Source organism: Sphaeramia orbicularis, chromosome 19 (genome assembly GCF_902148855.1).
Source record: "Sphaeramia orbicularis chromosome 19, fSphaOr1.1, whole genome shotgun sequence".
NCBI classification, from domain to species: Eukaryota; Metazoa; Chordata; class Actinopteri; order Kurtiformes; family Apogonidae; genus Sphaeramia; species Sphaeramia orbicularis.
Genome location: NC_043975.1, coordinates 27,064,157 through 27,086,288, shown reverse-complemented (window position 1 = coordinate 27,086,288; position 22,132 = coordinate 27,064,157). Strand labels below are relative to the sequence as shown.

The window sequence follows — 22,132 nt, the reverse complement described above, 5'->3', positions numbered from 1 at the left end:
ATCCATTATTGGGACTTTTATTTTGAGCTGTTTTCTTAAACGTTGAATTAATGGGCTGTCATTTGCTCAGAGGAGGGCCACATTTGTAGAGCTCCACACCTCGAGAAAATAAAATCAGTGACCATAATTACTTTGCACATTTACGAGCTCTCTGTGAAGCCTCCGTGACCCACCTCTATTCTGTCTTTTTTTACCCCATAATTTACCTGCCCATCTAGGCCAACAGAGAAAAATTTGTTGCCATAGCAACCCCTCCATGGAGGGCTGCAGTGGGGAAGAAGGGTTAGCAGCGCACACTGGTATTTAACTACACACTGGGACACATATGTGCCTACACTTCGAGACAGAGTAGGTCACTAGAGAAATCAGCTCTTTAGCTTCTCAAGCCACAGTGCAGAGCTCTGAGCCATCCAGCAGTGAATCTGTGATCTGCGCTGCTCTGGATGGGTGCAGACTGCCAGGACTACATAACCTTGAGGCAGCCTTTTATGTCGCTCCACCAAGGGCTTAGTCAGAATTCAGTCCAGGCTTTTTCAGTCTGTCTAGTTGTGGTCTGATGATAGCTTCATCATTTTGACTTGAATGGCATAGTTGGATAGCAAGCATTGTTTTTTTTTTTCTTTACACAAAAGTCATCTCATATTTAGAAAAGTGTTTCATGTGAAATCATTTATTCAATGTATAAAACAGGTAAATCCAATCAAAGCACAAAATACAAGGCACATAAACCCATTTCAATATAAAAAACAGGAGGAAACTGATAACAGTCCTTTTGGACAGCATGAATAATGATAATATACAGTGTATGGAATTTCATTAAAAGTGCAAAACAGTCAAGGTAGCCTGTAAGAAAACATGTTATACCCCCTACAACAAGTTTTCATGTACCCTCATAAAAGTTGCTGATGTTATATTTGAATACTTAGACATCAAAATGAAGATTAAGACAAAAAAAACTGTTCAACATCACCATCATTGTGCAAATACAGCAATGAAAGAGTGCTTGTGGTCTTACAATTTAGATGTTGAATTAACTTACATTTAAGGTTTGACTGTTACAAAAACATTAGCTACAAACATACGAGTCTGTAAAACCGTTACATGCTACATGAATGCAACCTGGGGTATTTTCATCATACATTAACTTTAATATCAATGTGAAGTGTATGTCCTTTACATATGATGCTATTGAAAAACATGTGTCCCTGTAGAAGTCTCAATGCCATCCCACTGCCAGCTTCCACACTCCCGTGTGATGACTGCAGAGTGCCCTCTGGTGGCCACAACTATCTGGTTCTTGGCTGACAGTTCCCCCTTGATTTCACTGCAGTCCATGGCCGTATGGATAGGAATCCAAGTGCATATTAACAATGCTTTTGTATCAAGATCCCTAAAGTGCTAAAAGTCTGTCCAACATGGCTAATTAAGCAGTCTCCAAGGAGACTGCAATTCAATGTAATTAAAAAATTAAAACCAACCACTGACTGGAGCAGTGCAGTTAGTCAAAAATAATTAAAAACACAACACAGAGGTGGGCTGAGGTTTTCAGACAATGTGCTCATGTCTGCTTTGAGGCACACTCCCTGTGGGTCCATTAAATAAACCAAATGAACAGATAACATTATAACACAGACTCCACTGTTTTACTGAATGGATACTTTGGTGACTGGTGAGTTCTGTTACATAAAAGCACATACTGCGTCAGATTGATAAATATACCTCAATGCAATTGCATGACTATGCACAGGGTTCAGTCTGTAGAAGTCCTGATGACAGATCCCGGCCAGGGAAGGACCATACTGAGGACGTGTTCATAATGCTACACAGACGCAAGGGTGTTTGAGGCAGACAGGAAGGATGCCCTTGTTGATTTGGTGAAACTCCACCAGTTGCAGAAGGTCTACGAAGAGTGTCAAACCATCGTCCATGGTGTAGTACTTTCTGCCTCCCTCCTCACACTGTAACGATGATGACAATTACAATAGTGCTTAACACAACATGCATGAAATTACAGACAAAATTATCAATGAGGATGTTTATAAGCATGGAGACAACTCACAGGGATAACCAGGTAATGTTTAGTCTTCAGTTTGTAACACAGTGAAAGGACGAAGCACTGTGCATGCTGCTGACTGTCACGGATGAGGAACATCCTACAAACACACACTCAAATTAGATGATAAAATATTACTTCTCTACATCTATACATGGAAAAAAACAAGTCCTTAATGAAAAATACACTGATCATTTACAAGCATTTTATCAGTAAATAATTCTGTAAATTGGGGCGGGGGTCATCATCTTAGATTATCTTACTTTAACATAAGGTTTAAAAGCAGAGACAAGCAGGTACCAGATCCTCCAGTACCTGCTTGTCTCCATCTCTAAACCATATTTCTTGAATCTCCACTGGTTTTTCTACAAACCCAGGATTTCTGCAGATCAATCGATAGATAGAGAACAACATTGGTAGGTATTTACTAATGGTTTCTTATTAGAGCTTTACATTTTTTCTGACTTCCCATGTGCCTTTATAACCCAAACTCCAACTCTGAGCATTTTAAATACAGTAAGTATACAATAAGTTTACTAGGAAAGAGGGAAAAATGCTGAACTAATTCTTTAAAGGGGCCATTTGTAGTATTTCTACTTTCAAACATTAAATACCTAAAATTATCAGGAGTGTTTAGAATAAAGAGGTCTGCTAATATATTTAATGGTACAGATATGAACCTAGTTTGATTATGAATCTTAAGAAAGTAGAGTTATTAAATGACGTTATTATCTTTGCTGAATTCACTATTTGTTAATCCACGGTTCAGACTAAACTGTGACAGTTCTGACCTTCTTTTTGTCAATTCCAAACGTATCTTTAAGTGCAGGTATTGACAACACAAACCGAACAGAAAACTGAGGTGATTTGTGGTTTTACTGCTAAGTTAACAGAGCTGTAATGTAAACTACCATCTGATCAAGTATGTGAAGATTATAAGACACAGTGTTATTTGAACCAACTGTGAGCCTTCTACTTTATTCAGTGATACAGTCTGTGGAGAGATGATGTTGATTCACTGGTGATTTGGTAGTCTTAAGTGTGTATTGGTTCCTGACTTCCTACTGTTGATAGTTTGGAATATTAATACTACATATAACTTCTTTAACACATGTGAAGAACCAATTAAAAATTCTGCACCAAAAGGTAGCCAGACTACCATTCTGCTGTTATGATGCTGGACAAGCCAAGTTAGAAAATAAAAAAAAAAAAAATCTGTAAAAAAAAAATAAAACAAACCCCCCAAAAAAAACAAACAAAAAAAACCCTCCACTCACCCATCTACAAGCCCCTGTTTCTCTATCAGTCTCTGTGCGTCCTTTCTGGAAACACCACCATGAAACCATTGCTGGGTCTTGTGAATTGCTAGAAACAAACATGAAGAAAGAAGCAGGAGCAAGTGAGAAAGCACTACAATCATTGTTCTAATACCAGACACGATGTGGACGAGGGCCCTGATGCTGACTTACAGGAAGGTCTTGTGCCAGAGCTCAAGTTGGGCAAACTGCACCTCAGGGCTTCTCTCCTCTGCAACAGAGGAAAAAAAGCAGGAAAAGGTCAGGAAAAGGGTGAGACTTTTTTTTTTTTTTTTAAACATGTCTCTGTATCTGTGTCCTCCCTCAGTTGTCCTGTCCTCCCCTAGTGCAGTCATCCCCTCCCTCCCTCCCTGATCCACACTGTCTATAATCTTATATAACAGTGCTCTTTAAGCTTGGCTAGACGGAGGGTCTGGCCACGCTTGATTACAGTCCTCCCCTCCCCTTCCCCTCCTCTCATCTCTCTTTTTTACTGCTCACCTTCATCTCTCCCTTGTTACCCGTCAGCTATGCCTGACCCTCCTCTGTGTCTCCCCCTCCCTCCATTCATTGGTGTGTCCTCACCCTCCAGGCTTGTCCCTCCTCCCTCTCTGCACTCTGGGCCTCTGTGGGATTCTGGATGACCCGTCCTCCAGCCTTCCCTGAGAAGTCCATGGCCACCAGGCTCGCCTCTGATTTTGACTACACAAAGCAACAGAACCACACTGAGAATACAGCTCTGCACAAATGTAACACGAGGTGCAAATTATTTCCCCCCCCCTCTGCATGCTGTTGTACATAGTGTGCAATGAGCTCACTTTGCCATCTGTGGAGTTGGTGGGTCTTTCGAGGCTTCGTGGGGCCAGCTTGGATAACTGGTAGTTACACTGGAGCTGTTTGCCATGCTGATCATGCATAACACAAACACACAAAATAAACAGCTCATTTGTTTGCCTACAGTTTAGTAGAGCAGATATCTTGTCAGTTTTACTTTCAGAGATATTTGGAGCCTGTATCCAGCTCTGTTTGCCAAACAGTGATTAGTTATCAGCTCACAATATGCTTACAGTGTTTTATATTTAATTAGGTTTATAAAGAATGATAGAAAGAGAAGCGTTCTTTTATTGTTAGATTTAACTGTTGTGAAACCTTGAACAATCTGAACGATGATGTCCAACATGTCCGTGTCTGTTCATTCTCAGCACATAGGATCTTTAGGTCTTGAGTGCGCACAGGATTTCTGGAAGGCTGCAGAAGCACACAGACAGAATACAGACAAACCACGTTACTGTCAACCACTATTGTTCTGATATTTTATACAAAGTCTATCAGCAGGATCATGGACAAACATAATATGTGCTTAGATTTGAGAACAAACACATTCTGACATAAACATTACTATTTAAATGCATTACAGATGTAATCTACAACACTTCTGCTTTAAAATATATTTTAAAAAAAAAGGATTATGTTACACATTTTGGAAACATATGTGCTTAACATTCAGATAAATACACACTTTTAAAGTAATTGAATATAGTTTCATTTCATTTGGTATATCTCTACCTCTTGATGTTAATATTTACATTGCTTGCAGTCAATCCATTAGAAATGACTTAGATACAGTATGTCACTAACCATAATGGGAAAAAAAATCTTTAACACGTGACAATAAATTAAAAAGAAATTACTGCTTAGAGAGTGGTTTTTGAGTTGTTTCCTTTTTCCATGGTTGTTGCATCATGACCCAGTTTCACAGAATTGAAAACAAGCAAATCTATTTTTCCAGTATAGTCTGGTGAGCACATTTACATTGTCATAATGACCTTTGTGCAGAAGCTGTTACGAATCTAAACATTTCTGTTTTGATGGCTTCATGGTCTCTGGGTTTCAATCCCTTTATAAAATCAGCAAACCTTAATCCATTTTTAACCCACTCTTGGTCGTATTCGTGCTTCATCGTCACACAAACGTCAAGATAAACTTTAATGGCTACCTTTCAATAAAATGTTGCTGTTGCTATGGCAACTGTCATCCTACTGCAGGTGTTCCATGCACATCAGTCTCGATTAAATGTTGATATCAGTTAGGCAAGAAAGTAAAATAGATTTTTTTTTTTTATACATTTTTTATTAAACACACACTCTGGGATGCATTCAGAAGGAGTCCATGACCCACCACTTGAGAAAGCTGTTTTTAGAGTGATGCAAGTGCCCTGCTATAGAAAGTCTATGATTTACTAAGTGTTTGTCAGCTGTCCTGGTGCTGGAGTCACCTCTTGGCAACATGTCAAGTAATACAAGGCTTTTTTTCTTCTGCTGTGGTTCCTGTCATCAGTATTGACTCAATAATCCACAATCACAAGAATGACATGAATGCTGAAGGTGGGTGTTTTGACCACCAAAGATACAGAAACGACAAAGCCTCGGGTCAAATACTCTCCTTCTCAATGTTCTGTCTGGTCTAAGAACATTTTTCTCACTAATCCCATCGAGCCCAGAGCAAGTGTTTACCTTGATACAGAAGGTGAAGTCGGCAGGTGCTCCATACAGTTTACGACTGTTCACCACCGTGTAAACGTTTAGATCTTTCACATCGGCCACATACTGCAGATGGCGAGGCTCCTAGTCCCGAAACACACAGGGTTATTGAGAGAACACACACTCGATTATTAACCCTCCGGTATCCAGATGAGCAGATTATACATACTTTGCACTTCATGTTATGAAAGTTCATAAAATTTTTCACAATTTGTATTAAATTAGAATTCAAAAGTTTCCCATCTCTGCATGATTTTCAGAATTCTGGCCACCAACTAAAATGTGCATGTTGTAAACAATAGAAAATATAACACTACCACCTGCCTCCAAGTGTCCCAAAAATGCACATATACTCCCATTATAACCACTGTTTTAGATCCATAAGCCATTAAGGCATAAATCATGCTTTTACTGATATTTGGGCTTCATTTGAGAAATTTTCACATTAAACATTTTTTACCCTGTGACATCATTTTTGCCATATTTGGAACAAGGAGAAATTGCATGTTTTTTTTCTCCAATAGATGGTAGCGTACTGTTCCCTGCTCCCCTCTTCATCAACGCTCTGAGAGGGTGTGTTTATGTAGGTGTGGGTGTGTGTAACTAATCTCACTTTTAAAAGTACATTTAAAATTGTTTTTGTTTTGTGTTTTTTGCAGCAAAAAAATATGGTTTGTTTACATTATAAACATGTAATCTAAAAGGTTAAAAACATGAAAATTAATACTTGGCATTTTTTTATTTATGGCTCAAGTTGAGTTAAAGACAAACTGTATGAAAGATTTTTTTGACATTATTCCATGATTGTGCCTATTACGCACACTTGGTGGTTAGGAAGGGGCTCTCTGGGTGGGACACCAGAGGGTTGAGAGAACACAGAGGTTTATGATAGAACATACACAGGGTTATTAAGAGAACACATAAAAGTGTCATTTTCCTGTTTTCTTGGCATGATGCTTAACTCTTTCATTTCGTTTTTTACAGCAAGTATGTAGTGAGATTATTTGTCATAAGGGTTGTAAAATGCTGACCTTGGACGAGCCCTTGGTGGAGCAGTAGAGGCCGGAACGCCGGAGAAAGAAGTAGACCTTTTTCCAAGCCTTACGACTGGGTTCTTTGACATGTAGGAAACCTTGGATCTCTGGACACGTTCCAGACTTTAGCAGATTCTGGGAAATAACAGAATATATCTTAATTTTTTTCCCACTTGTTTTCATAGTGATAATCTGATTTTAAACAAGCCTTCCTTTTAGCTGTACACATTCTAAAAAGATGCTGCACAATAACCATTATTGTTGTGTGACTGAATCTCACTTGTTCCCAAGCCTAGTCATACTATGTTAGAATGGATATTAATGTATAGTTCAAGTGTCCATGATGCAAAAAACACAGACAGGGAGAAACAAAAATCTAATTAAAAATAAAAAAGGGAAATAAATGGAAATCAATTAAGATAATCAATTGGCATACAAATTAAATCCAAGCTAAGAAAAATAAAAAATATTGCACTTTAAGAAGATCTTGTTTTCCATTCTATCCTACATGTTCACACAATATGGACAAAAGCATTGGAATACATCACACCTACAGCAGTCGGTTACTGTCAACTATTATCATGATATATGTCAAATGAATATTTATTTTAAGTTTAAAGGCTGGTTTTCTTCCTGACTCAGTTTCTTGTGGTTTAAAATGATTATTTATGGTCAAAATGTGACAATTTTCAGAAATTTAGAGGTAGAACATTGAAAATAATTACAAAGATGAGGAAAAACTTCAACCTTGAGTAAATTAAATAATAACCTCTACAGCATGTTGTAAGTGTAGATGACAATGTAAACAAATTAATCATAAAGACAAAATATATGTATTGCAATAGTATTTATGACTATATTCAAAAAGAAATTAAGAGCAGCTATTATTCTGAGAGATATTAATATGGATTACAAATGAATTTGATAGAACAGTGATTTTATTGAGCCAACACTGTGAAGGAGTATCACTGTACTAAGTATTAATTTAGTAATTTAATTAAGTTGTTGTTAGTATCATATCAACAAAAGCCTATTTGTGAATCAACTAAGTCCAGTCTTTTGTTAGTTTATTTATTATAAGTTGCTATCACTAATGATTAATTTGTTAGTTATTTTATATAGCACTTTTCAAGGCACCCAAAGTGCTTTACATTACCGATTCATTATTCATTCACTCTCACATTCACAAGTGACTGAGTGTCTGGGGTCAGAGTTTACCTGAATAAGTTCAGATGATGTCAAGCCCTTGTTGACGTCTGCGCTGTCAGAGATCATGGACTCTGGGAAGAACAGCTGAGAAAAAAAAAAATGAGGAGAAAGTTGTCTGTACAGTTCTCTGAGGAGGAAAAGGCTCATTTACAAGACAAAGTAGTCCTGTCTGTAGAAACCAGCTCTCCAATTGTTTCATCATCGGACTGATCAGAGAATTTAGCTTCTGGGCCTGACAGTCTTGACTATAAAATAAATTACACTCCTGATATATTAGAGGCAATGAAATAGGTTCGCAGGTGAGACAATCCCTCATGCAAATTTAACAACGTTTGCACAAAGAATGTCTTATTTCCAAGTGTCTCAGAAGGGATGAAGGTGTTTGCGCTGTGTATTTTTTGCATGAGTCAGTTTTACATGTACAAGTTGTAGATGTTTGTTCAGCAGCAAATCCATTATGAAGTTTACTTTGTTGCCTTCTGGAGGCAGTGTGGGCATACTTTACAGAAACCACAGTAGGGCGAGTCAGTGGGAGGTTTCATTGTGAAGTGTCACAGGAGTTTAGCAGCACATGACAGATGAGCCTTGAGTGGCTCATGCAAAAACAAACAAAAACAAAAAACAAAGCATTAAATAAGTGTGTTTGCACCAGCACGCAACCTGTCAATCATTAGGAATCACTAAGCTCAGCCTCTTCTTTGAAAACATTGAGAGTGGAGTTATAGAATGATTGCATGTTCATTTGGATCACAGAGGTGGCTACATACCATTGGTTTTCTGAAGAACTCATATTTGGCGTAATTTTTGCAGAAAACCAGCTTTGTGTCACCTTTGAGGGACCAGGAGGACTGCACCTCCAGCACCACTTCATGATCCTCCAGACACCTCTCTGGGGAGAAAGGAGAGTGAGTGAACTACCACCATTTTATAAACCGATTGAGATTAAATCTTCTGAACCTTTTTAATATTATTTCATTTAAGCATAATTTAACCCATAAAGACCCAGCCCTACTTTTGTGGCAGCTCTCAAATGAATTACTCTCTCTATTTAACCTTTCTTAAGTGATTTACTACCATTTACTATAATACCATTCTCTGCATTTTGCATTTTTCGCTGTTAATCATAGATTTTTCTGTAATTTCCTACATCTAATTTAGATATTCATGAAAAGTCTGGGTAAATTGGAAGGTTATTATATCAAAACAGAGAAAACTGAAGAAAAAGTCATATTTTTAGCAAAGATATCAATAACTGAACATAAAAACAAGTGTGTCCATCCACTGTCATTAAACTCCATGGGTTTTACTGGTGAATCAATGTTGTAGAAGATGACTGTGTTTCCACGTTCACTACGGAGCCTCTGAACGTCCAAATGGGTCATATCTGATGACCATGAAAAGACAACAAACTGCATTTTACACCAATTATTTACATATATTGATAGGATTAATGGATTAAGATGTATTAGACACTTTAGATCAATTAATGATTTTGGTCACCAGTGGATGTTTGGGTCTTTATGGTTAATCTGGAAAAACTCACTGAGGTTAAGAATCTCTTTGACAAGCAAAGTTGCATCCACACACTCATGCATCATATTATTTACATAAATAAAATGAATAAGAGAATCATTTTAAGGCATATTATTACCCAGTCCCAGAGCTGGATGGACTTCAAGAAGAGCCCAGTTTTCCTGGTCGCTGCAGTGGGCCGTCTGGACCAACATTTGACACACCTCTCTGGCTGTGGCCTCTGGAGAAACCCACACAGACCTGCTGTGGCTGTCCTCTCCATACACCTTAATTAACTGATATGACGAAGGCTCCATTAATGGGTAGCTCATGTTGGATAAAACTGAAGAATAACCAAGATGCTACAGTTTTATTATAATATGTGAATTTCTGCAAATATTTACAAAATGTTAGTCTCTAACAAAAAAACTATGCACAAAAGCAGAAAACAGAAGAGGTGCATTGCAACAGATTTAAGGACTAGTTCATGTCCATGGAAAAGGAAAATAATTGCAAAATACAGATGCACATCCAAACAGGATACGACCGGATATAGATGCACAATGGAAAACGCATTCATATATTATTGAGAAACAACCCCCCCCCCCCAATTCAGTCTCCTGCTCCCATCAATAAAATCTTGCATGAAAACAAGATGATTCAAGGATAAAAACAATGATTCTGTGTCTGAATAATAATATTGACAAAACTCTTACATCCATTTTTTGAACACATATATCCAGTCTAGGAGCTGATTTCATCTCTTAATAACTTTGAATTAACAAAAAAAGAAAGACAATAGCAGAGCTTCTTCTAGGGATGGATTCTAGGAAGTAGAAATCTTGCCAACAGTTGAGGTGCACAATTTTAAATACAACCCAAACATTTCAGTGAAAAATTCAAGTCTAGAAACTTTATATTTTATATTTCCTAATGTTACAATTGCGGTTTCCTGTGCAACACCTTCATATGCTGATGAAGTGATCCGTTTGGTCTCTTGATTGACAAAGCCTGGAAAGTTGGATGAAGTAGCTTTATTTGGCTGTCTCCACTAAGCCTGTGACCAGGTGATTAAGTGCACAACAATCATTTCACCACAGGTTTGACATTGCGTCAGTACTTGTACTCCGAGGGAAAGGAGCCAAAACATGCAGCCAAAAATCTGTCAGTGGCAGACACAGGCATCCTGTATTTAACAAGTTACGAAACCCAACGATAAAGTTCTGACATCTTCTAAATGTTAAACATGTTTTTTTTTCCTTTTGTGTGTTAAATTTCTCTTTAAAAAGCCAAATCTTGAGCATACAGAGCTTTCATTCTTCCCTATAACTTTTCGCAAATGATCTGATTGGAGATGCAGCCATGCATGAGGACTAGCTGCAGGTCTGTGATACTGCTGAGGTGAACTAGGTGCAGGTTATTCAAGGGTCAGGGTGTTTCTCAGAGCATGATGTCTGACACCATGTCTGGATCTAACAACACGCTTCAACGCAAAGTCAACAAACCTGCCCAACAAGAAACCTGTGGCTGTCGATCAACAAGCCGGTTGGGTGAACACAGGCGTCAGTCAGGGCGAATAATGGCAATGTCTGAACTGAGGAGGCGTATATGTCGGAGTGGGGGGGTATTGTTAGAGTGATAACCTCAGTTTAATATCCGGTCAGTCGACTTTAACTTCATAGAAGGTCTCATTACAGAGTTGGAAGGGAACAACTTTGATTTTCATGCTACAAACATATTTTTAGCATGCAAGATTAGCACTAATTACAGTTAAACCCTGATATGTAACAGTCTTATAAGTCGAAGAATCACTATCATCTTAGTGCAGCGGGTCGACACAAATGACCCGAACATCATGACTGTGTTAGTGTCTGCCTGTTGTGTTCTATTACTGTACACCAAACACCACAGGGTGATTGTGACATGTTGTTGTAATTACATGTTTACTCTGGCAGCATTTGTGAGTGGAAATAAGCCAGCGCAGGCACGACAAACCCGCTTTTCTGTCAGTGTCAGAATAATAACCCACCTCACACTGTTAGCAAACATGTTAAGGCACTACGAAACTTGCTGATGCTGTCAGAGCTTAAATATCTGGGCAGGTGTGAAGGGATTAATGCTGACGAAGAAGTGATTATTTTCTTTAGTCCTTTATTTAGTTTCACCCTGAAGCAGCTACAAAAATGACGTCAAAGCAAGTCTAACCATTGTTTTTTAATCTGTTAAAGCCATAAAATCTAACAGTTTAGCATTAAATCATGTGAAATAAACAGGTTAATGGTAGACACTGATCAGCTATAACACTCTGATCATTGACAGGTGAAGTGGAAATAATGATGATTATCTCATCACAATGACAACACTGGTACCTTTCAGGGGGTGTGATTTATTAGGCAGTGAGTGAACATTTATACCACTGATCACACTAATGTGGATATTTTGCAAAACACATTTTTTTCTATGTTTGGGCCTCTTGTCCATATGTAAACGGCATTTAAAGTATCAAAAACAGAAATTTTTAACACTTTTCAAAGTGAATGTGTGAAGAAATTCCAGTTTGTGTGCATCAATGTAAAAAGGGAAGAGGAAAAAAGATCGGAAACAATGGCATTAGAGTCCAATTTGCTAATATCTAGTATTACTTTGTATAATGAACATGCAAATATGTTAATATTGTAGGTTTTTAAGTAGATAACCTAAAGGAGATCAAGAAGAAATAAATCATTAGAAATCTAGGGGTAATAATGGACTCAGACCTAAACTTTAACAGCCACCTTAAATCAACAACATCATCAGCCTTTTACCATCTCAAAAACATTGCCAGAATCAAAGGTTTACTGTCTAAACCAGACTTATCCATGCATTTATCGCTAGCAGGTTAGACTACTGTAACAGCCTTCTCACTGGACTCTCTAAACGAGGAGTAAGACAGCTGCAGTATATCCAGAATGCTGCTGCTCGGGTCCCAACTACAACCAGGAAGTACAACCATATCAGTCCTGTGCTCAGGTCTCTGCACTGACTTCCTGTGGCTCAGAGAATAGACTTTAAAACAGCTCTGCTTGTGTATAAGTCTCTCCATGGTCTAGCACCAAAGTACATCTGTGACATGTTGGTCCCATATGAACCATCTCGGACCCTGAGAACCTCAGGGACAGGCCTTCTGCTGGTGCCCAGAGTCAGGACTAAACACGGTGAAGCTGCATTTCAGTTCCATGCAGCTAAAATCTGGAATAGTCTTTCTTCCTGATGATGTGAGACAGGCCTCTACTCTGACGATGTTTAAGTCCAGGCTGAAAATGGCTCTGTTCAACTGTGCATAGAACAAATGAAAGGGTTCTGTCTGCACTCTTCTGTTTTACCTAATTTTAATTGATTATTATTTAAGTTTTAATTGTGTTTTAACTTGTCTCTTTTCCATTTTTGTGAAGCAGGGTGAAATCCCCTGTGTATGAATTGTGCTATACAAATAAATTTGCCTTGCCTTTGCCATCAGTCATGAAAGCCAGTGTTGTAGGGAAATACAACCCAAACCAACACTTAAGGTAAAATCAAACAGTAAAGCCTGTATTTTGTAAAACTAAAGTCGCACAGTCATATTTATAGAAAACCCATTTAGAAAAATATTAGTGTTGACATAGCAATAGTCCCCAAAGCTGATGTGTTGGAATGGGCAAGTGACCAGGGCTTAACTGAGATGGCCAAAGGACTGGACCAGATTATCTCCAGAACTGCAGGTCTTGCTGGGGGTTTCTGATCTGCAGTGGTCAGTACCAACACAAATGTCAAGGACTAAATATTGACTTTTTGCCTAATATATCCCAGCCACTGAAAGGCACTTTTCTAACATAATTACTTCTTAAGCTGTCAGTGGTTGTAATGTTATGGCTGATCAGTCTATTTTGTTGTTCAAATCTGTCAGTCTTTTTATCATAATCACTCACTGATTTGGTTGCCTGTCAGTGACATCATAACCTGTTCACTAATGTTAACATTTAACATTATTTTCACGCTTACATTAAAATAAGTGGCATAACATGACTAAATAACACTAAATGTAACATGAATGAAACCTTACATTAGACTTCATTAACCATGACAGTGAAAACAAATCCCATGACCCATGAAGCAGTATGGGTCATGGGATTTGAACCCTTTCATCAGAAATTGCACACCATGTGTTCATCATGGCACGTACGAAAACTCATGATCATTTCAAAGGCAGTGTTTTCTCTCCCCTTTATTGAAGAGTTATCATGTTAACTTGTCACAAAACATTTTGGTTCCACTGTACGCCAAATGTACCTTTCAGTTGTCGAAATAGAATCATAATAGGATTGGTGTTTTTCTTTCAAACTTCCAAGAGCATGACCACTCTTTAATCAACTGTGTGACCTGAATATATTTTACTGAAAAATCAAACATAAATATAAAAAGGTCAAACGTCAATATAAATCTGGAAAATATTGTTAGTGTCATATACATCGATATAAGATATATATAATGTAGATTATAGTAAATAACATCGTTAATAACCAACAAAAAAAACAACACTACGTTACACTATAGACTACATATCATTGGTTGTAGATATACAAATTCCATTCTTTTCACACGTGTATGCAATTACAACAAGAACTCAAGACGATTACATGCTTTTGCAAATGGAAGTGTGAAAACACTGCCTCTGAAATGCTCATGAATGATCAAAACTTTTAGTATCTGCTGTATAACAAAAGGAGGAGAGATCAGATAATATCAGAATTTGACTTGTTTGGTGCTTTAAACTTTACTGACTAATTTGACAGAAGGTGAAATACAGAGAATTCAAATCATGTGGTGACTTCATTGAAATATGTGAAGATTCTGACTTGTCTTTGGGAACCAAACTGTCCGAAACGGTCACATTCTAAAAACACAAATAAGCACACATACAGCTTCCTAAAACTCTTTGGGAATGTTCTAAAACAGTGGTTCTCAAATGGTCTGGCTTCAGGACCCAGTGTCACCCCTCAATGATAAGCCGCGACCCAAACTGATAGAAGTTAAACTTCTCAAATTTATTTAATAACTAGAAGCACTCGGAGAGCGCAGACCTCCGCCAAGGCTGATCAGTGGCCCCCCCCTGTGGGCCCCCCCACCCCCAATCACCACCAAAATTTAATCATTTCTTCCTTATCCCATTTCCAACAAACCCTGAAAATTTCATCCAAATCTGTCCATAACTTTTTGAGTTATGTTGCACACTAACGATCAGTGCCCCCCCCCCATGGGCCCCCCCACCCCCGATCACCACCAAAATTTAATCATTTCTTCCTTATCCCATTTCCAGCAAACCCTGAAAATTTCATCCAAATCTGTCCATAACTTTTTGAGTTATGTTGCACACTAACGGACAGACAAACAACAGACAGACAAACAAACAAACCCTGGCAAAAACATAACCTCCTTGGCGGAGGTAAAAATGGTGTGATTTGAACCTGAGATAATACAGAATATCACACAGAAGACAAGTTTAATGATAAACCAAACTGACCAGCAGGTGGTGATGCTAAATATGGAAATCAGTTAAAAATTTAAAGTGTATTCAGTCACTTATTCAAGCATTAAACACACTTAGGTTTTTGTTCTCAGTGTAGGTAAAACCATATCTGCTGTAGTCGGTGTCATACCTGAGTTTTGCCATGATTTGAATAGAAACTTTTGGGTCTTCTTTTATGCTGAAAAAAAGTATGGTGTTAATTAGCATTACCGCCACCTACTGTTGGGGAGTGTGAATGGGCGGCACTCAGCTCCATAGAAAATAAAACACAGCACAGGATTTGTTTCTTCTTATTTTTTGTCTAGGAAACGGCCCACGACCCACTGAAAACAGGTTTGTGACCCACCAGTTGAGAAACACTGCTCTAAAGCCTATGTTTAGATCTGTTAGTTAGATGGTGACAGGTTTATTAGTGTGGAGAGAGCTGTATAACAAGAGTCCCTATATTTTTTATTGTTCCACCTATGGACGCTGTGGGATGATCTTATTGGACGGAGGTACAACTCACTGACAAGGTCTGTGCATGTAAATATACACTGATGACTGAGGATAACCATTGCAAGAGCCTATAAAGGAAAATGTTACTTCTCCTTTAAGACATACAAAATCCTCATGTTTCTTGTACAACCAGTATCATAGAGGCCAAACATCTAGAGGCTGTGTGTGGCTTCATTTCAGATAACCTTTATTAAACCTCTGCATACGCTGTAGACAAGAGGGAGCAAACTTCATAATCAGCTGCCTGTAAACCAGGCTTTGAACTTACATGTTTGTCACTTGATGGTGGTGGAAGTGAACTAATGAGCACGGGCGACTTTGAGGGGCTGCACAGCTCTGGAAAGGGGTTGGGTATAGCTGGAACAGAGGAAGACAGCGGCTCCACACCTTTGATCCTGCGAAAATCCATTTCAATTCATTAGAGAGAAAATCAGAAAGTCAGAAAACAGACATCTGACCCAGAATACATCTGCAATAGTAACTCCAATAGCAGTCATCGATGACACTAAGCTTATCTTATTTGACCTGAATTATGTTATGCTTTCAGACAATGATATCTAAGGATACTTTATCATTTACTCTGTTATTCATATCACTTTTGTAATGTAATATAATGGAATGTCTTTGACAGCTTTAGTTGTTTTTCCTTTCAGTTCAGTTCTGATGTTTTTATTTTGAGTGCTGGTGAATAACTTGAGGATGATGGTGTTGGATCATAGGTTGATAATGTCTCCTCTTTCTTGAAACTAAATAAATTCTCTCTTGATTCACTACAAAATCCATCGTTACAAAGCTAAACACAGGCAACACAACAAAAACGTGATGATGCGAGATAATATGATGCATTGCTGTAGATTAAATTACCCTGCTAGAATGATAGAGATACAGCCAGGAAAAGAAATCTCAGGGTTTTTCCTCAGTGTTCTGGTTGATTTATAGCTTTAATCAATTGTTTTCTGGCTCCATGAACTGAAGACAAAACTTGCCTCTTTGTTTAGTAAAACTATACATCATATACAACTGGAGAAACACGTTCTCAATTAAAAGTTACAAGAAACAAACATGCTGCATCAAGTGTATTTTGAATCTTTGTTAAGTAAAAATGTACAGATGAATAACTCACTTTGCAATTTAGGCCGTTTTCACAATTTCAGCAGGCAAAACCTCAATTAATCAAATAAATTCAATATATCGTCCAGTCCTATACAGGCCTGACAGTGCGACAATTTCCGTCACATTTGCTACTAAAATCATTCTGTGCGAAGAGAAATATGCATCCACTAGCACAAGTCCGAAGGAGCTGCACTAGTATCATGTCTAAAATAGTGGAGAAAACTAGGCTATATTACTGTCTCTTGTCGTATTCGTCAGGTGTTGGAACAATGCTTCATGGGAGTTGTAGTTCTAGGTGTGTACTGTCCTTCTCAATCCGAATACAAAAGAACTACGTTTCCAGGTAAATGTTCCCGTCCTCACTGATGTGTGCCGGGAAACCGCGACATTTGCATAATTTTTTTTTACATTACAACTAAGAACAAGAGGAACCCTCAAGCAAAATGAAGAGGTATTTTTCTGTATACCAAGCAGTATGTAAAGTAGATCAATTGATAAACCTTAAACATGTACATGGCTAAATCAATCCAGTCCATCATAAATGACAATACTACACTGCATAGGACCACTCTGACTTTCCATACTTTATGTACATTTTGCTGATAATATTCTAAATAAGGTATTTTATGCAAAACTATAGACAACAAATATTTCTCCCTCCACTGACTAATATTAAATGTATGTAGTGTGAAGTATAGGTCTCAAAAGAACATGTTATTTGTTAGGTCAAAGGTAAAAAATTTACTACAGCCAAGTACAAAAACAAGGAAACGAAACCAACCTACAACTGTGGGCTTAATAGTCCATTTAGTGTATGCTACCATCACCGTTTTAGCACTTCAGGGAGTATCTGAGATAATAACCTCTGTCTGAAAAGAACCAGTCAATCATCTACACAATAGGTGATGTGATTTATGACTTATAGTTGAGTCACTAACTCAATATCCACCAACTCCTCCAAAACTCTATTGACTCATGTCCACCATATACGTGTGTGTGTGTGTGTGTGTGTGTGTGTGTGTGTGTATATTAGGCTATCTAATCCGCTTCTGCTGAGAATGACTAATGGTTTCTGTGTTTATGTGCACGTTCCACTCAGCCCGTCGGTCCTACCTGTTTGTGTTGATTAGGATTGGCTGGGAGCGGCGAATAGTGGGAGAATCAGCTACCAGAGGAGCCAGGGTCAGAGTGGAGCTGCCCAGCAAATTCTCTGTTCCCTCGGACGACTCAGAGCCCCCAAACACTTCGGACCAGTGGCCTGCCACCTCCATCATGTCAGTAAAGGGGGTCAATGGGATTCTGATGGAGATTCATACAAAGAAATCATGACTGATCATCATTATTAAACCGATAACAGCATCTACACAATGTTTTAAAGGTCACCTTTTCCAAAATTCAGTGTAAATCAAGATATTCACCGTCAAAGATTTAAACAACCGCTGGTGACTACAAGCACTGATTGAAAATGTATAGAACTTTTAAAAAACTAATCAAAATCCCACAATAACACGCCACTGTTAATAGCCACTACTCCATGTAAAATACACTTTCTCAGTTTTTCACTGGCATCAGATATGACCCATTTGGATATTTAGAGGTTCCAGAGTGAACATGGAAACATCTTCATTTTCTGGAACATTGTGTCACTAATAAAACCCATGTAGACAGTAGACACTAGATTTTATGTTAAGTTAATGATATATTTTGTAGAAAAAGTCACTGTTGCTTCCATTTTTACTGTTATATGATGTGATCATCTTTTACTCTGAATTTTTATGAACATTTCTGTAGTAATAAATATAGGAAAATAGTGATTCTCACTGAAAAATGAAGGGGATAAAATAATAAGTGGTGATACATCACTTAGAAAAGGGTAGATGTGAAGAAAAAAAATCATTTGGAAGTTACCATAAAAATATTTCTAGGTGTCTTAAGGCTAAGTCAGTTATTAAATACAACTCCTATTTTGTTGTAGTTGTTCTGACATTAATATAGGTCAGGCTGGGCAATGTTGAATTAAATTAACTACATTTTTGGAAATATGCAGGCTACAATTTGAAACATGACTAAACGGAAAAAATAGATTGAATGAGATTAGTGGTTCCTTTTTTGCTCCCAACCAACTCAAAACGCTATTTGTTCATGGTAATATATTAACTTCTGAAAAAAAACAATCATGTAAGAAGTCATTTATTTGTTTTATTTTATTTAAAGTTACCTTTTTTTATAACAAATAAAGGTGCCTCAATTTGTAATGTTTACTGATACTGCACATACAAGGGCTATAAGGATCTGTTAACTAAAACTGTGGTTTGTCTCCAACAGAAAAAAAAAACATTTTCTCTTTTTAAACAATATTCCTAATCCTACTGTGATAGTAGGACAAGTGTAAAAAAAAAAAAAAAAAATCATGTGTTCATCTTGAAAAACAGCCCAACAGAGACCAGTTTTTGTACTATTGTGTTCATAAACATCACCGGTCGTCATAATTACATCCATGCTCAATTATCTACATTTAATTAAAGCACATGATCATACAATGCCACAACAACAACACAGTTGAGTCATACTTTCGTTACTCAAAATAGACTTACCTGGCCTGTATCCAAAGTAAAATATGAACCAGAACTTCCGCACACTACATAACATCTCCTGGGTTCTTTGTCATTTGATATAATGTATTTTTTTCCAGTTTAAACCCTGGTCTGACACAAACAAAGGAGACAATGGTGAAAGGAAAAGAATGGGTGTAGTTTGATGTCTTTTTGCTGTGGTTTTCTTGATAATACAATAAAAAACACCTGAGTTTCATTATTGTATCTCAAATGAGGATGAGATTCGTCTGATGTCTATTAAGCAAATGGCATTAACTTTGCAACTAATACTTAACACAATGCCTTAATCAAAGTTAAATTAAAATATACATCTGAAATCAACACATTTTACTGTAGCAAATCCATGATGACGAACAGGCTTTAGCTGTCAGATGGTTTATTTCATTTGAGAGCAAACCTTTAATACCTGAACCAAAGAATTATGGGAAACACAGCAACTATTACAGGGCAGGAGGACATTTTTGAGACAGCAAAGAATAAACTAAAGCTTCTGCATGCAGACAGTGCCTTTTAAAGATGCAATTTATTGGTTAAATGTCGAGGATGAAGTTGTCTCATCACTAAATTGAGCTGTGTTTCAACAGTGTCCAGATCCACTGTTGTGTTGTCCTGTTATTGCTATGCAGATCAGGCAGCAGGTTAACAAGGAGAACTGCTGGCAGCCTGCAGTTCGAGACACAGACGCACCTCTTTGATCAGGCGCAGAGGCAGGCAAGGCTGTCTGGCAGAGCGAATCTGAATATTTCTTTTATTCCCCACTGCACACCGCAGCAGATGGATAATATAATCTCTTTTGGACAGCAGCAAACACAAAGACCCAGTATGCAAACCTGGTGCTTAAAATCTGTTCTCAACATGAGGATCAAGTCTGAAAGAACTGTGTGTAAACAGGTGTGTGAGGTACAATATCTGGAAAGTAAAGAGTTATTGTACTTATCAAATACTGCATTCATGTACAATTTCACTTACTTATTCTTAAGTATTTCAATGTTGTGCTTCTTTATACACTTGAAATTAGGTGCAAAAAACAAATATGCTTACAGGATATGATATCATACTATACTGCTAATGTACCCTGTGGTTAATTATCTAAAATTACCTCCACACTGATGAACTTTTTTTTTTCCCAATGACTTCTAACTACCCGTTGCATTATTGTCTTGTTGCATACTCAAATAAACTTAAAAAAAAAAAACATTGAATATCTATTGGTATGTGAAATAAAACTGAATAATATGCTATTGTATGGTAAGAATACACTTCTGCTTAATGAATCCTTTGAGACTTTAACATAGGGCTAATCGATTAAAAGCAGATATAATCGAATATGTCATACTGTGATGATTTTCCTTAGAGCTCAGCAGCTGTGATTATCATAAGACTTTTGTCTCTATGGTGTATTTTATTTACAATGTCAAGTTAAACTGAAAATGTTCCAACATTTTACTTAATTTAACTCGTGTGTTTTGAAATGAGGCTAACATTTTATCTGTTTAATTCTGAATGTTCTAGCTCAGGTTTTTGTTTAAACATCTGACCTTCAACCAAAAATCTGCCTTTTAAACTGGAAACACAATGATTTTCTACAAATATTTGACATTTGTGATAATTAATACTGACTGATATTAAGATTTTTTATCATATCTTAAGTTGTCCATACTGAAGACTTCTACTTTCAACTACACTTTGCTGATAATTTTACTTTAGAAAGACTGAATTCAGGACTTTTAAATGCAATGATAGATTTTGACACATTCCTTTACTATAAAATCATACACTTAAACACAATGAACATTTAATTATTTGCTTAAGCTGTGATAAAATGTAAAAACCTGACCAAAGGGTCAGGTCATCCAATTGTCTTAAGGCCAGTGATTAAGTGCCTCAACTTATTAGTGCAAATGGAAATCACCTGCTATTTGACCACGAGCACTTACTTCCTAATTGTGGCTTTTTTGGCCTTTAAAATAATAGTGGGCCACTTCTGCGAAAGCCTCCATTAAAACACACCAGATAAGACCATTCCCATAGAGTTTCTCTCATTATTTCAATAAACAAATGTTGATGAGGGCCGGCAGAACAAACTAACCTTTTAGTAATTCCTGGAAAACATGAACTTTAGTCCCTCAGACATTCAGGAACATGAGGCTCAAACTTTAATTAGATTATTCAGTCACAATAACCAAGCAGGCTAACTTTTTTCCCCCTTGAATCTCTTTATATTCTCTTCTCATTCGCGGTTCCAAACCAGCCTGCACCTGTTTTCACCTGATAGCAGCTCATTTGCATGTGTGGAAAATGGAGAAACCTACCAGGAAAATGGGCCTCGTCACAGGACGCTTCTCAGCTGTCAGGCATCGTTTTAATCCCGACTCTTCGCTGAGATTGGTGTGTGTCCTCCAACTGAACACAGTCCCACTAGTAAATTTGGAACAACGTGCTGGGCGGGGCTTAGTGCGTCCCGCCGCGAGGAGGGGAGGAGCCTGTTAGTCAGGTGTGCCAGGTACTACTCGTCCCTCCCACCCCCACTCCACAGGCTTTCGTGGGTCCAAACAGGCTGTGTTGTCATGTAAATCTGTGTTTACTTAAATGACTTGCCCTTTGTGTACTTACACTAGAAATGACAAGCAGTTTGGGACTGAACTGAACGTCCAGGATACGCTACTTCCTGTTATTTCCTACTTCCGGTTTGTGTAAAAATAGCTTCAAGGATATTCATTT

The 22,132-nt window shown here is 37.7% G+C and overlaps 1 protein-coding gene across 1 annotated transcript; it reads right to left on the bottom strand.

Moving 5' to 3' along the window:
- Positions 1-660: 660 nt before the first annotated feature.
- Positions 661-21,824, bottom strand: grb7 (growth factor receptor bound protein 7). The gene is made up of 15 exons (XM_030163011.1): positions 21,724-21,824; positions 17,910-18,095; positions 15,952-16,078; positions 9,783-9,939; positions 8,899-9,020; positions 8,141-8,215; positions 6,920-7,057; positions 5,862-5,972; positions 4,498-4,596; positions 4,167-4,253; positions 3,934-4,050; positions 3,523-3,580; positions 3,331-3,418; positions 2,060-2,153; positions 661-1,958 (listed from the first exon to the last, which is right to left on the bottom strand). The coding sequence occupies exons 2-15, from the start codon at positions 18,068-18,070 to the stop codon at positions 1,812-1,814; spliced, it is 1,581 nt and encodes a 526-aa protein (XP_030018871.1). The 5' UTR covers positions 18,071-18,095; positions 21,724-21,824; the 3' UTR covers positions 661-1,811.
- Positions 21,825-22,132: the final 308 nt, after the last annotated feature.